At 33.7% G+C, this 14,928-nt stretch overlaps 1 protein-coding gene across 6 annotated transcripts in view; it reads left to right on the top strand.

Moving 5' to 3' along the window:
- The first annotated feature begins 5,250 nt into the window (after positions 1-5,250).
- Positions 5,251-14,928, top strand: part of LOC110442460 (pre-B-cell leukemia transcription factor 1-like) — a 70,586-nt gene continuing 60,908 nt past the window's right edge. For 4 of the 6 annotated variants that reach the window (XM_021486080.1, XM_021486084.1, XM_021486082.1 and 1 more), the window contains exons 1-3: positions 5,251-5,684; positions 5,840-5,913; positions 12,927-13,171. In XM_021486080.1, coding sequence (XP_021341755.1) covers positions 5,479-5,684; positions 5,840-5,913; positions 12,927-13,171 — 525 coding nt within the window. In that variant the 5' untranslated portion in view covers positions 5,251-5,478. The remainder of the gene's footprint in view (positions 5,685-5,839; positions 5,914-12,926; positions 13,172-14,928) is intronic. The other 2 variants (XM_021486081.1, XM_021486083.1) reach the window with 1 other exon arrangement.

Here is a 14,928-nt window from a genome sequence, read left to right on the forward strand (position 1 = left end):
CGTTTGGAATACATTGTGGTTTTACTTTGACATGTCAGATGTATTGGAACACCTCTAACTTTATCCATTTCAACACACAGTTTGCTGGCGGAGGTGCCCGACATGACAGCTGAGATCACTGGGACCGGGGCTGGAGGCACACGATACAAGTATATGTGAAAGTCTCAAACTACTTACTAGGGCTATCAACAACTAAACTGTTTCGTCTATTTTTTTCTTATAAGAACCCTCTCAATACATTGTCTACCACGGAATACTATATATGATTAGAAAGTCCATGATTTTTATTATTGAATAAAAGATTATACATCGCTGACAAAACCATAGTCCGCTAAAACATGGTCAGTTTTAGCGGACTAACTAAACCAGAGACGTATATATTACAATTGTTATATATACGTCTCTGACTAAACTAAGTCCCGAAATAGTCCCAATTGTCAGCGAGGGAATAAGATGGAGTTAGATATATTCTTTCTGTATTTTTTGTTAAATCTTTTATTTTAAGTTATCTCAAGTGTATCTGAAATGTTGGGTCACTTAAAATTGCGCTCCCTATCATATAGACGTAGAGATGCTCTTCTTCTAACGTTGCTGTTGCAAATCTTACAGACTTTTTCCCCGGTCAGAAAATCCAGGTATGGTAACAAACTCTCTTTCCAAATTCCTTTCTCTAAAACTCTGTCTAGAAAAGAAACTTTCTTCCCTCGAACTATATCCGAGTGGAATAAACTCCCTCCTGATACTGTATCTAGCTTGACAACAAACTCTTTTTCAAATCAAGCCTCTACCGTCACTTTGCAAAAAGAAACTAAAATTCTTTCAGTCGAAAAATACAGGTAAATCCATCCAAAAAAAATAGACTCTATACCTTTGAAATAACAACATCGGTGTCTAAAATTACGTTATCAGAATTTAGGTACAATGATACAGTCCACTCTCTAGTAACAGGGGTGACCACTACACTGTGACATTAGAACAATAAGATTATATAAGGTCAGGTAACATCAGAGAAAGACAGAGACTATGTTACGTCTTTAGACCAGGTAAGTCTTGAACCTTGACCTGAGGTCACGAGCTCCCACGAGAGACATAAAAAGCCAGCAGTATAAACGTCTCTGCTCTTCCCTGTCTGCCTTTTCTATTCCTTCACTCCATACTTTATCCCTTCTACTCATTTTCCCGTCTTTTCTCCGTCTGCTGGATAACCGAACTACTCGGTAGTGAAGCGGACAACAATCAATCAATCGCCTCTGCTCGCACTGATATTTCTACACTGATGCTGGAGGATGTGTTCCCTATTGTTCAGGAGTAGTGTTTTCATTGGAGTTTGATCGTTAGGTCTATATATCAATTCAAACTGACGACTTTGAAAAGCTATTCATCATATTAAAAAAGAAAGATTATGTCCTTTCCCTTCCTTTATTCAATTCAAATTTTGAAAAATATTAATACAATAAAGTAAGCAAGTTAATTCCTTTGATCCCTTTGACATAATTCTGACTATAGAATGGCAAACAAATTGACAAAACATCGCCGTGTTCTTAGATAATGTTTTCAACAATGTAAAACAACATACCGACGAAAGCTCTCACGGTCATTGAGATATAAGAAAAGGGGATACTTCTTCTCCCACCTCGATTCCGATACTGGATGTAAACTATTAGTGAGTCCGACATTGGAAAAGAACAACTAGATAATTTTCACGGTTTCTTACATATGTCTTTGTATTTTGAGAAGGTTTTATATATCAATCATCCTAAATATTCTGCTATCGGCAGAGCAACTTTAACATCAGGAGTGTAACCTAAAGGACGTTTATATACTAGTTTTATCAAGATAATCAGCGGGACGACATACCGATTGCTTTAGTCGCAAATACATACTAATTTTGAGCAAAATCAGACTTAGAGAGGGGGACAAATGGCATCACCTTGGCATACACCCATAAATGTATTAATCAGATATCTAGAGGCCATGTTTCATGAAGTAGAAGAAGAAGAAGAAGAAGAGGAAGAAATGCAGCAAAAACCGTAGGTCCCTCACTCCGTTCAGGTGACTTTTTAGCGGGGCAACATATTAAATAAATAGCGGACGAGATAACGAAAATTATCGTTATTTCGCATTGAAATAGCAATAATTTACAGGACAACATACCAAGGAATGAGATCATTTCGTCACATAATTAGACATGATTTACCATTGTCAACCATGAATGTGAAAATCCCATAATATGTAGCTTGGTTATGGTTTGATGAGTTTGCTTCGTGTGGTTATTAACTAATAGTTGAAACAGCATTGTGTCAGGCCGAGCAGCTTGATAATCCTGAATGGTTTTAGAGATAAGCACTAGAAACAGCAAATTTGGGGTATTTGTTTGGATGGTAACAAGAAAATATCGAAAACGAAAACTCACTCATAGCTAAAGGCACGATTTGACTGCTTGATTTAATTACATATCTTGAAGTGTCTTTGAGATATGCTCCACAAAAAAGTTTGAATTTCTTTTTTTTTGTCATTTGAAACCTGGTAACAGAGAAAATATTCAAAATGCAATCATATGAATTGTAAAAGGCACTTCTATACATCTAGACTGATATAAATAGAAAGTTTGGTGAATTAATTTTTACCGATTTTGAGATACGCAGTTTGCTTTTTGACCATTTGTTTCCATGGTAACAGGATGTCGGAGTAAAAGGCTCTAAATCACTACTGGAATGATGTGCATTCAATGACTCACAAAGATATTTTGAATGATATTTTGATTAAATACCTGAAACCCCAATTGACAGACTAACATAATCCGTTTGAATTTTCCCCGACCAACTTCGTTGGGGAGGGGGCTGTTGTAACAAGCATCGAATATAATCGATCTCTCGCCCCGAAATAACAACAATCAAGTAAGCGTGACGACAAAAAGAGATAACGATTATCACATTAATTCTCCATAACAATTAGCAGGGCATCATGAAGAAGTTTATTGTTCTTTTCGGGCGAAATAACGATATAAGCGGGACAAAATATATATGTTAGTCCGCGCTAAACTACAGTCAGTGATATGAGCATTTTTGTTATTTTGCAGATATTTATCCTCTTTTTGTCCTGCTTATCATTGTCATTTTCGTAGGAATAAACGCAACAACGTAAAATCTTATGCGAAATAACAAAAACAAGAAATGTTGCTTTATAATATCCCTATATATTTTGCCCGCGAATTATTGTAATGTCGCCCGCTATCTATTATTTCCAGGCTGAGCGATAATATAAGCGGGGCGAAGTTTCGTTATTTACCCGCGAAAAGACAATTTAAGGAGCGAAAGACGGTACGATGAATATTCGCTGCAAAATAACTAAATCGCACATATCAGCCACAATAGTTTAGCGACTGAACATATTTAACTCCGCTAATATCGTTACTTCGCCTCAGAAGAACATGTATCTTCTTTATGAAATAACGTTACGAAGTAATGAAAATTCGCGGGCGACATAACGAAGATTATCATAACTTAGCACACACAAAAAAACAATAATTAGGTGGGCGAGTTGTGTCTGGTCGCTAAACAGCTACTTGATATTTTCGTTATTTCGAGTATTTATTTTCGTAGTTTCGCTGTCAAAAAATAGTTAGCAAAATTGCACATAACAGCAACGTTTTTGACATCGCAATCAACTACTGTGAAGCCACACTGACCGCATTTGAACATTACGATGAAAAAATAGAATGGCCCCCGGTCTCCCCAATAACATTTTGGTATAGCACGGACTTAGATAACACAACACAAAATGCTTACAATGCGGAACATGAATCACTGAAGGGGAATAACTGCGTTATGCTTATCAAACTAGAGCGTATTATTGAATGGATTATAATTTCAATTAATGTGAAGCATGCTAATTTAAAATATCTTCATACTGTAAAGTCTAATTGTTACACACGCGTGTCCACATAGTAACACAGCGTTTTCCAATTACATTAGTAGAATCATTTCGATTCCCCTAACGGGTTTTTTCAATATTCCTAGTAATATTTCTTATCCAACTATAAATAATTTCACATTTGTATGAATATTTTTGTTTATTAACTGCAAACTTTATATATATTTTTTTTACCAGTTTTACATTCCTACCAATCACTAACCTTGCTTAAATAAGTATTAACTGGCTTATCTACATAATGTATAATGCCAGTTAAAATGTGTTTGGTTTAATTCCGTATCTGAAATGAATCGCTATGTAAATGAGTATTCATAAGAAGTCATGTACGTAAAAATAAATATTCAAGCAGGATACAAAAATAATATTCATATTCCATGGCCAGTGCTCAAGTTCGGATGGTAAGCAAGTGAGGAAATGCACGAGATTTGCATACGCTGGGTGGTTACACCAGTGTTTGTTTAAACACTAGAGCTGTGCGGCATTATAGCCCAAACATCATTTACAGACATTAAATTTAAATGATCGTATTTAACTTTTTAATGCAATTTAATAACAAGGTTAGGACTTTCGAAGGTGATTTGGACGCATTCGGAGTTTTGTGACTGATGAAGTTTTATCTCTGATTTTTGAATTAACCTATTAGTTTTATGTCTTTAATTCTATTTAAATGCCTCGATTATAAAACTTGAGCTGAGTATTTTTTGGATAATGAAGAAAATCAAACACTGCAATTATTTCAAACCCAGGACATGTATAAATTTCTAACAGAAAAATTAAAGCACCTTCTCCTAAACCTAAAATGAATGTCAAGGAATTAATATCATCTATTTCCTTTATGGTCTTTCACTGAATTACATCCTAAAGTGTTTTAATGCCCCATTAGTGAAATATAGATATTACATAATCAGAAACCTTTATTCAGTTCCAGAGGGTTTTAAAGTATCTCCAATATTGTAGACGTACTTGACCTCCGGTTATATTCTTTATTGCTCTTAATCGTTTCAATCTTTCAATTATATCGAATATGCCTTTCATAATGTCTTCGGGTTAGATATAAGTCCGTCTTTTATACCTGTTAATTGGAGTTAATTTGCCCCGTGGGGTGCTCTGAGTGGAATGCCAGGACCCCCAAGGTGCCTCACAATTATTGTGTCTACCTAATCAACATCTCTCCGAGCTGTCAATCTTCGTCAAGGGCGTGAAGAGTCGGTCACTAAATCCCACTTATTCATTGGTCAGTATTTATATCCGGATCGCAATCACCCACCGGAGATTGCCGAGTAGATACTTTGAGACATTTCATTGGTTCATGGCCCATAGACGGGAAAGAATCAAGTTAGTTTCACGCTTGTCGAGCCGCCATTTCTGTTTTGAGGGAATTTGACTGGCAGAGTGTCGAAGCCCTCCCAACTTTACGGAACTGTTTAGGAATTTGTGCTTTATGGAAACTGTGACATACAATCGGATTATGTGTTTGGATTAACATCGTAATTAATTTCCATGTTTAAACTTCAGTGGAAGGAATAATTCCGTTGTGTCATCATCATGGACGATACACAAAGGCTCGGCGTAATGCATCCGCAACAAGGAGCTGTTAGTATGTCAGCACCCGAAAATATGATTCAACAGTATAATCTACAACCTACGGGACAAGAACCTTCAGAACAACGAAAACAGGAAATCGGTGACATTTTGCAACAAATAATGACGATAACTGACCAAAGTTTAGATGAAGCGCAAGCAAGGTGCCGGTACATGAATTACAGATATATCCCTTCTGTGAATTTCTCAATTTTACCCCCCATTTAACCATTACAGAAAGATATGCATGTATTTTTCTCGTAATTCTCAATGCCCAATTGGAATATGCAAATTAATGATGTGTCCAATCTTTATAATTTTTCAGAAAACACACGTTGAACTGTCATCGAATGAAACCTGCATTATTCAGTGTGTTATGCGAAATCAAAGAAAAAACGGGTGAGCTTCCGAAGTTGTCTTTCCTTCATCTTGTAATACACAAGTCCTTTGCGTTGTGACGTTTTACTTTCTCTTTATCGTGGAGCGTTATCATGAATCAATATTGTTGAATATTGGGTCCATGAAAAAGTATAAGTTGCCATTTGTGTTTATAATTCAACATTGTTGTTAATAACAACACAAAGTTGCAACATTGTTTTTTATACATTATATAAAACGGAGTTGCGATTGTGCAACATTGTTCTTTGGTAAACAGTATTATTTGATTGAAGTTATACCATTTAACAAAACCAATACCATATTTGGTATGTTTCATTAATTATATGAATTTTAAATAAGCTGCTCAAAAGGGAAACATATCTGAGGCAATACACATTCTTGTTCTCCCTTTGTGTCTCATACGCTCTTATAAAAATATATATTAATGGTTTGTATGAAATTATAATTTACATTCAGAGACAGTAATATTTAATATCAGTAATTAAAAATTCATAATTGTTACATACCTTTACTTTGTAACGTTTTTGGCCATAATTGTCAGACACTAAAATATAATAAAATATCTATTATTAGACCCCTTCTTCCTCGAAGGATAAAGCTTTAAGGTGAATGTACTGATTAAAATGATAATAATATAGTTTATGTACATCTATATGCATAATTTTGTGCATGTAAATTTGCATATATATGTATAATATGAATGATGGCACTGTATAAAATAACCTTTACTTTCTATGAGTCCAAACAAAATAATTATTGTATTTCTGCTTTAGCTTTTAAAAATTATAAAAATATAAATAGGATAGGCAGATAGAAGAAACATAAAGGGATTTTATTTATATTGAACAGTCCTCTGACCATTACAGTGCTGGTTAAGAACTGGCCAAACAAGATAAGGATATACGTGTAGAGGAAAAAACAAAAACTGATTTTTTTTGGGTCACTTATAGTGATGTTTAAACAAATGCAGAATAAATTTCAATGTATCTTTATTTGTAATTCAAATTGAAGAGCGTTGATAAAAAGAACTTGAGTATGTTGAAATGCTGTTATTATTGAATGTTTATAAGCAATTAAATACAGCCTGCTGTTGATAGTTTTCATTCTTTACAGATTTCTTGCGAATCTGACATGTATGCATGTGTTGAATTTTTAGAGAAAAACTGTCTTTGTTTGCATACATGAATTGTTAAGGAAAATTGTATATTTTACATCTTAGCATCATACAGGCGGTATATATGCGGAAAATATGATTAAATTTCATCATACTGTTATAGTTCAAATATAATTGTTCCGTGTAAACTTATCCTAGAGTGCATTTAATAAATGCATGATTTATAATTGTGTTCAGTTACTGGTCTAGATCTATAAACTTATAACTATTGTTTACTTTATCATCAAGTATCTGCGACAGATTGACAGGACATTGAACACACGTTTGACTGACAGCGTATAGACCGATATATATATATTCTGGGTTGATTATGACAAATATATCTTTTTCAATTTTTAATTAATAGAAAGAGTGCTATTGTTATTTTGCTCTATAGTATATAAACAATATGCATAAAATCTTTTGCAGAATTTGTGTCAAGTATTTCTTTCCAAAGTTATATTATGATATATATTTGATATATACTGAATAACCTGGCCATGGTCTGTTGGTAGGCGTTGGTGCCACTAAATATATATATATATAGCTATAGTACATATACTTCTGCCATTGATCAGGACAACTTGGGTTCTGGTTTTAAACTAATTAGGTGTAGATATTGTATATTTCGCAGCAGACTGTGCCTCTTGATGAAGGTATTAAATGTCCATGTCAAATTTATTGTCATATATTTGCGGTTTGTATGTAAAATAAAATAAAAATCTGTAGTTGGACAGCTACCATTGTTACTTAAAAAAATTAAAAATTAATGGATATTTAAATAGATTTAAATTAGGAAAAGACTGGCATAGGAAAAAAGATTATAGATGTAGTTATCACGCCATAAGAAATATGGGCATTTTGATTGGTTTTGGTAATGAAAGTAATAGAAAATGAACTGTTGTTTACAATGAAAAAGCAGTCAATATATCAATAATAAGTATAAATGCTCAAATTTATTTTTAAAATAAAAATGTATTAAAGCAAAGGTATTGGTAAGAATAATATGGAGAAGCAAAGTCCAGTTGTTAAACTACAGTAAACTGACTGAAGCGAGTTTAGTTTTGCCTTTATTTACTGAGCAATATTTCGATTTGATGTATGACTATATATTGCCCATAGATTCCAATTTCAAACTGACAACGCCATCCATTGCTTGTCTTCAAATTTTCTTGTTTGGTAATCTGCCTTGGTTCCCGCCAAACTTTAATTATGCAGTTAGGGATGGAGGAGGAATAAATATTGATTTTACACGGGCGCTGTTTTCTTCACTTCCTGTTTTCAGCACGAGATTTTAGGTCATCTGTCAAGAAATTGATTTACGAACACTTTGATAAGGGTTTCAGTGTAGTTTTTTTTTTAAACAAATATTTATGAGAAAGCAACGCTAAAGCTTTCTTATACTACATGCAGCATGTATAAAGACGCCATGGTGATATGCTTTACTGTACAGGGGAAACGCAATTACGACATGATCCGGTTTTATCTTATTAAAAATATATATACAGAATAGCTTTAGTATATATAGGATCTTATATTACAGGAGTTTCCATTTCATATATATGAGAGTCTTAAGAATTTTTCAGTTCAGGCGAGTTAAAATGAAAAATTAGTGAGTGTAAGGTCCTTTTATCACATAATCAAGATTTGTGGCATTTATTCGTGTAAAACGAGAATCTTCATGCAACCTTGAAATGTAAAAAGCCGCCATTTTGACTCCAGTGCGTAAGACTGACGTCATGTACTAACTTACAACCGATTGCAGGGTTGATAGGTCATCATAGTACATGGGTTAATACGCAAACAAATATGACATGGATATATTCACTGGATAACGCAGTACATTATGTGATAAAGAATTGTATTGAACTTTCGTAATCTCTGTAGCATAAAACTGTGTTTGACATAGCTTGTTTAAATTTGGACAATTGTATATCTAGGTTAGGTATTAACTGACAGTCCTTGTGGAAATCTTTGTGATGCTTGCTATTTGGAAGTTCTTTTTATCTTGATCACTTATTTCGATACTGGTACTGGATCTGAAGTACTTTGTCACAAATGTTTTGTCAATTTAAAAAAATCCTGGTTTTTCAAAATGCATTGTATATATATGTCAGCTGGGAATTTTACTGAACAATGTAATCAGGCCATGGCCAGTGGTCCGTGTATGGAACAGGAAAAGTATAATTTGTACTGTAAATGGGTGAAATATCACACACAAAATGGAATCTTCATGATTTAGTGTGTTGTCTTTTGGGTCGGTAATATATTAGACTAAGATTTTGAAAAAATATAAAATCACATTTTATTATGTGGAATGATGCGAAATTTTGGGAATTTCAACTGATAAGATAAGAAATTCATCTTAAATTTTAAGGGGAATAGGTCCATGTTTCTTGGAGGCAAAAAAGGGGTGCAGGAAAACCCATACATGTCAAGTACATATATACTGATATTTACTGCCTTCGGCTGTCTTTAGCAGAGGGGACTATTGGTTTTATATAATAGCTATATGTATATTTTCAATTATAGTACATGTATATCAATTCTATTTTCTTGTAATATGATGTATATGTACATGTTACTGTTCTGTTTCATGACTGTGTCTTGAAAAAGGAGCGGATCGCTCCGAAAATTTGACAACCTAAACTTGTCCACACTGTTGGAATTACTTCTTTGCCCCATATACTGATATATATTTATACATGTAAAAGAAGAGGGATGGAACCAATTCGTTTCTTTGGATCAAATATAATACACTTTCATGAATGGGCCTTAAAGCTTCTGACTCGAACTGTTAAAAATAAAAAAATAGAACATCATAATATTTAGATGTATTATTTAATTAAAAGTACGGAAAAATTGTTGACCTGTAACTTAATTTCTGAGAGTATGAGAGTGACCTCAAATTAAAATATGTATGTCGACTATTTGACAGGTCGCTTTTATTTTGAATTAATATTCGCGTTGTAGATGAAACAGGTTTGAGATCTAGATGGCCTGCAGGTTTAATTATTGATTGGGGAGTTTTGTGGATTTGTATCCCGTAGATGTATGTATGCAATTGTAGAAGGCGTGCTCCAAATCTCCGGCGCTCTGACGAGTCGTTCGCATCTAAATTGAGACCCTGTTAACTGGGACATGGGTTTTCACAGCAAACCAGTCTGTAGAGATGCTATTTCTTATTGATTAAATTTGGAAGGACGGGGAGTCTAATACGCAATAAAAGTCTCGATCTGGATCCAAGGAGCGTTTGACGAGAAGATGTGACAGTGATTGATGGCAACTGCGCTACACTTGTATCGATTTTGGGTGAACAGGGTTCTGAAACGAAGATTGAATTAAATTCATTTAATGTGAGTTACGAGTCTTATGTGTGCTGCTGATCTAGTAGCTGGTGGTTTGATATGGTTGGCATACAGTGCACGTGTTGGAGAATAAATCTGTTTCATATGTAGAGGCTTTGTTGATTTGAGAAAAGTACACAGATTTATTGGGAAAATAAAAACAATTCTATGTGCAGTTGCATTTAATTTGGTCTTGTTATAAATAAATCTATTAGAAAATGTAAATACATTAGATAAAATTGATTATTTTGATTTCTTTATATTAAGCTGTTTTTTCAATACAAGAAATATTTTATTGTTATATATTTAGAGGAAATTGATATAAAATGTTTCTTACAATACACTTTGACAGTTGTATATTTTCGACCAGTTCTAGTGATATGGAGTTCTTTATTTCAGTATACAGATGATATGTTGTAGAGTACGATGTGTAGACAATTATGCCAATCTTTCAAATTTTTCATTGGAGGGAAAAACCATGTGATAAAATCCAACAAATAATTAAAATCAATCCCCTGTTTTATAATAAAAGCATTTGATGCCATAGTTTAAGATGTTCTGCATTTAATTCAATTTGAGCAAAGTGAAGATGTTTAGACTAATCCTTCTGATTTCAAGTACCGGGGAGCTCGAGGGGTAATGTTAAAAATGAGGATGAAAATTTGAGTTTTTGCGCCACAGTAGCGCCGCTTATATTGTCGAGTATTTCGGTACTGTTTTGTATTGGTTAAGAAGCAAGCGTTTTGATATACATGGATGTATTAATATGGTTTAAGGTAGCTGCATGTTTTCTGTAAGTTTTAGTTGTAAGGTTCATGGTTGTATAATATTACTGGTTCGTATGTGATGTGTGCTGAATTGTTTTAAGACATATTCTATTTTACATGTGCACAGACTCACCGAGGCAGGGTCTGTATACGATACATCACTCCATAATCACAATGTGTTATGACTCGTGCACGGTGATAAATTTCACTAATTAAACGTTTCACTTAAAGCGGAAAAAAAGATATCAAAGAAGAAAATAACAATAAAAAGGAAAACAAGGTTATGAAATTCCAGGTGATAATATACTAGCGAAGCGTTTTCTTATCTCCGTGTTATTTGTTGGGAATTTGATGTATCAGGATGTCAAAATTAATGTCTCCCAATAGCTTTGGTTGAGCTGTCAAAATAGGTTTCTGTCAAATCCATGGTCATGGCTGGCTGGCTGGCTGGCTGGCTGGCTTGTCATGGTGTCGTTAAAAGTAGGAGCTTGCACCTGTATGAGGAGCCAGACAAGGTCTTTGGTTAGCAATTGTGGAAAAATCAACATTTTAATAGTACTTAACATGAATATATTTGAAGTCCAGGACCATGAGATATTCACGATTATTAAATACACTTTAAATACACACCTTTTTTTTGTAAACATAAAAAAGTCTTCGGATGTATACCGTGTTTATTACTTAAGTAAACTCCATAAAACTATTTAAATGTTTCGAATGGTAAACTTCAGGTAATGTGAATATTTAATGGTTTGGTTTCATAGGGTTTAACATCCCATTAACAGCTTACGATAAACTTAATATGTCAACGTAAATGTTACGAAGAATAAGACAAGATATTTGTGATTATCAACTCAATAAGTGAAGTAAAAATTTGAAATGGTCGACTTGACAACGTGATATAAATGTGTATAATATTAATGATCAACTTAAAAAGGTGATGTAAAAGTTTGGAATGATTTAACTCAATAAGGTGATGTAAATGTGACAATGGTGTTTATGTGCTGTGTCACCCTGTTATAAGCTGGTGGTGATAGAATCACACAACCGTTACCTGTAAAGTCGTCTCCCACCCAGGTGTGAACACATTAACTCCTCACATTATCATACCTCTCAAAAACGTTTATAGTGCCTGATAATGCTACTTCTGCCCCAGAATGACGTGTAGGGTATTTTGTGTAAAAGAAATCCTCCAATATGAAAACATTGAAGCGTTTACAATCATTAGGATATGACAAGTGAACCTGAATACTTGTTATAATATAAAAGAGGGGTTGTGGCCAACTCAATGCTCCCAGACTGGGGATGCTGATAAATGATTAAAGAAGCTTTTAAACAATGCTATCATGCTAACCTTGTGTTTGAATTTTATTGTTTTCTTAAGCTTTGAAAATATTTTGGTAAGGCCTTCAAACATAAATGCATTATTATGATATATTTGTTATATGTACCTGACCTTCAAATCTTTTGACCTTGACCTCTTGTGATTATTTTGACCTTGACCTCTTGCGACTATTCTGACCTTAATGTTCTGTGACTTATCTGACCTTGACCTCCTATGAATATTCTGACCATGACCTGTACTGCATTTTACCGTTCTGTTTATCTTGTCCAACTTTTGCAAAGCAATGACCAGTTAACTAACCTTACAACTGGCAATGCATGTTTTCTCAATAAAGTATACATGTACATGCCTTTCCCCTTTTTGACAACCAGAATGACCTTGATGTGTATTGTGTGTTTCAGTACTGAGTATAAGGAATTCCCAGGAGGAGGAACCCCCAGACCCCCAGCTCATGCGACTGGACAACATGTTAATAGCAGAGGGTGTGGCCGGGCCAGAGAAAGGGGGTGGGTCATCCGCAGCAGCTAATGCCACGGCTGCAGCGTCCGGTGGCCAACCCGACAGTGCCATAGAGCATTCAGACTACCGTGCCAAACTGGCACAAATTAGACAGATATACCACACAGAGCTGGAGAAATACGAACAGGTGAACGTCACAAACTTGTTTGTCTCTGCACCCAGGGAAATGGTGGCAGTGATTATCCGTCTAAACATGGCTGCATTAGAAATTCAATGGTCATTTTAAAGAAATTTTTAAGTATTTGTTCATTAATACACCTTTTTTCTGTATTCTTTGAATCCAAGAGAGAAGTGGAAAAAAAGGAGAGAAGTTTTTGCACATCAATTTAGTACTCACTGACATGATTTCGACTATTATTATAATATTGGAAATGGTTCTGATGATGCATGCATGTTTAATCGGTCTTCACACTGAGGTAAAATAGCATTATATCACAAAATGATTTATGGATTGTAATCTGTATATTTACTTCCAAAAGACTTGATTGATGTAAAAGGATATCAACTTCAAAATTACTTTTCCGTGTTGCAAAACATCTATTTCGAAAAATTATTATAATGGCTTTAAAATTTGGACAAAGAAAATGTATTTTACCTCCGCACTGTCTTGTTGAAATAGTGTGTCCTAAATACATGTATCTGTATCTATATAAATGCATATTGTACCAATTTGTGTTACCATCTTTTCCCTTAAAAGCAATTTTATCCTGCATATCTCATTGATGCATTTGAAAGTTTCATCTGCTGGAAATTATTCACGAGTGAATGTTTTTTAATTTTTCTTTTCTTTACTTTTCAAATTCCATAAGCACAAACATGGTTTAAGAGTTAAAATAGTGATAATTTATTTAGTATTTAGTTTTGTTTTTATGAACTTTTTGTAACTGTTTATAAGACAATTGTAGAATTTATATAATGAAGGCAATTTGTTGAAAGTTTCAAATAAACGGTAAGTGAAGATTTGCACAGTAAGTAAATGTAGCTATTCATTAGCTATAGATTGATCTTCGAGATTTGATGATAAAGGTTGAAATTTTATTTTGTTCAAATGATAATTAATACATGTAGTATGTAAAAAAAAAATGTGCCTGAAAATTGCTTACAATTTTATTTCCTGTGCTATATATGTTGGAAATATTTATTGACAAAATACAAATTGCAATGGTACAATAAAATGAAGAAAGAATTTTATCATGAATACATTTACTTTTTCTGGTAACAGGTTATATTTAAAGACTTGTATACAGTATTTAAATCATAAAAGCAGAAAAATTGAAGATCATGATTCACTTTAATATATTAGTCCTTATGAAATCAACATAAAGCTATTAATAGTATTTTACTTAATTTGCTTAATTTGCTGTAAGTTTTCTTGTTACCCTGAAGTTGGCAAATTTGTATTGTTTTGACATTTTCTGTTTGAGTTTCAGACTTTGACCAAGGTGATGATGATGTCCTATTTTTGTGTTTATATGTGGTTACAAATGTGTTACATATTCTGCATTAAATAATGTTTTTAATTTCCAGATAACAGGTAATCTGAAATGTTATGATAAAATTAATGAGATTTGTTTTCTTTCTCGAATGCATGTCATACTTTATTTTGTGGAGAAAAAAACCCACTAAAATTGATACACTGTACTGTATTTCCATTTCACAAATCTGGAATATCCTGATAAGAAAGCATAAATAGAAGTAACTACATGCATATTCAAAATCATTTTTCAACAATTATCATGACATATCAGGTTGTCTATTGCAAGACTTTGTCGTCATAGATTTCAAGTTGAGCTGTGAGCTGGGTGTGTCTACCGAAGATTAGTTATCAGTTCACGATCTCACGAAAACCAGGATCCCCTGATAATATGCTTCTTGTTTTCTTCT

Source organism: Mizuhopecten yessoensis, unplaced genomic scaffold (genome assembly GCF_002113885.1).
Source record: "Mizuhopecten yessoensis strain PY_sf001 unplaced genomic scaffold, ASM211388v2 scaffold716269, whole genome shotgun sequence".
Taxonomy (NCBI): domain Eukaryota; kingdom Metazoa; phylum Mollusca; class Bivalvia; order Pectinida; family Pectinidae; genus Mizuhopecten; species Mizuhopecten yessoensis.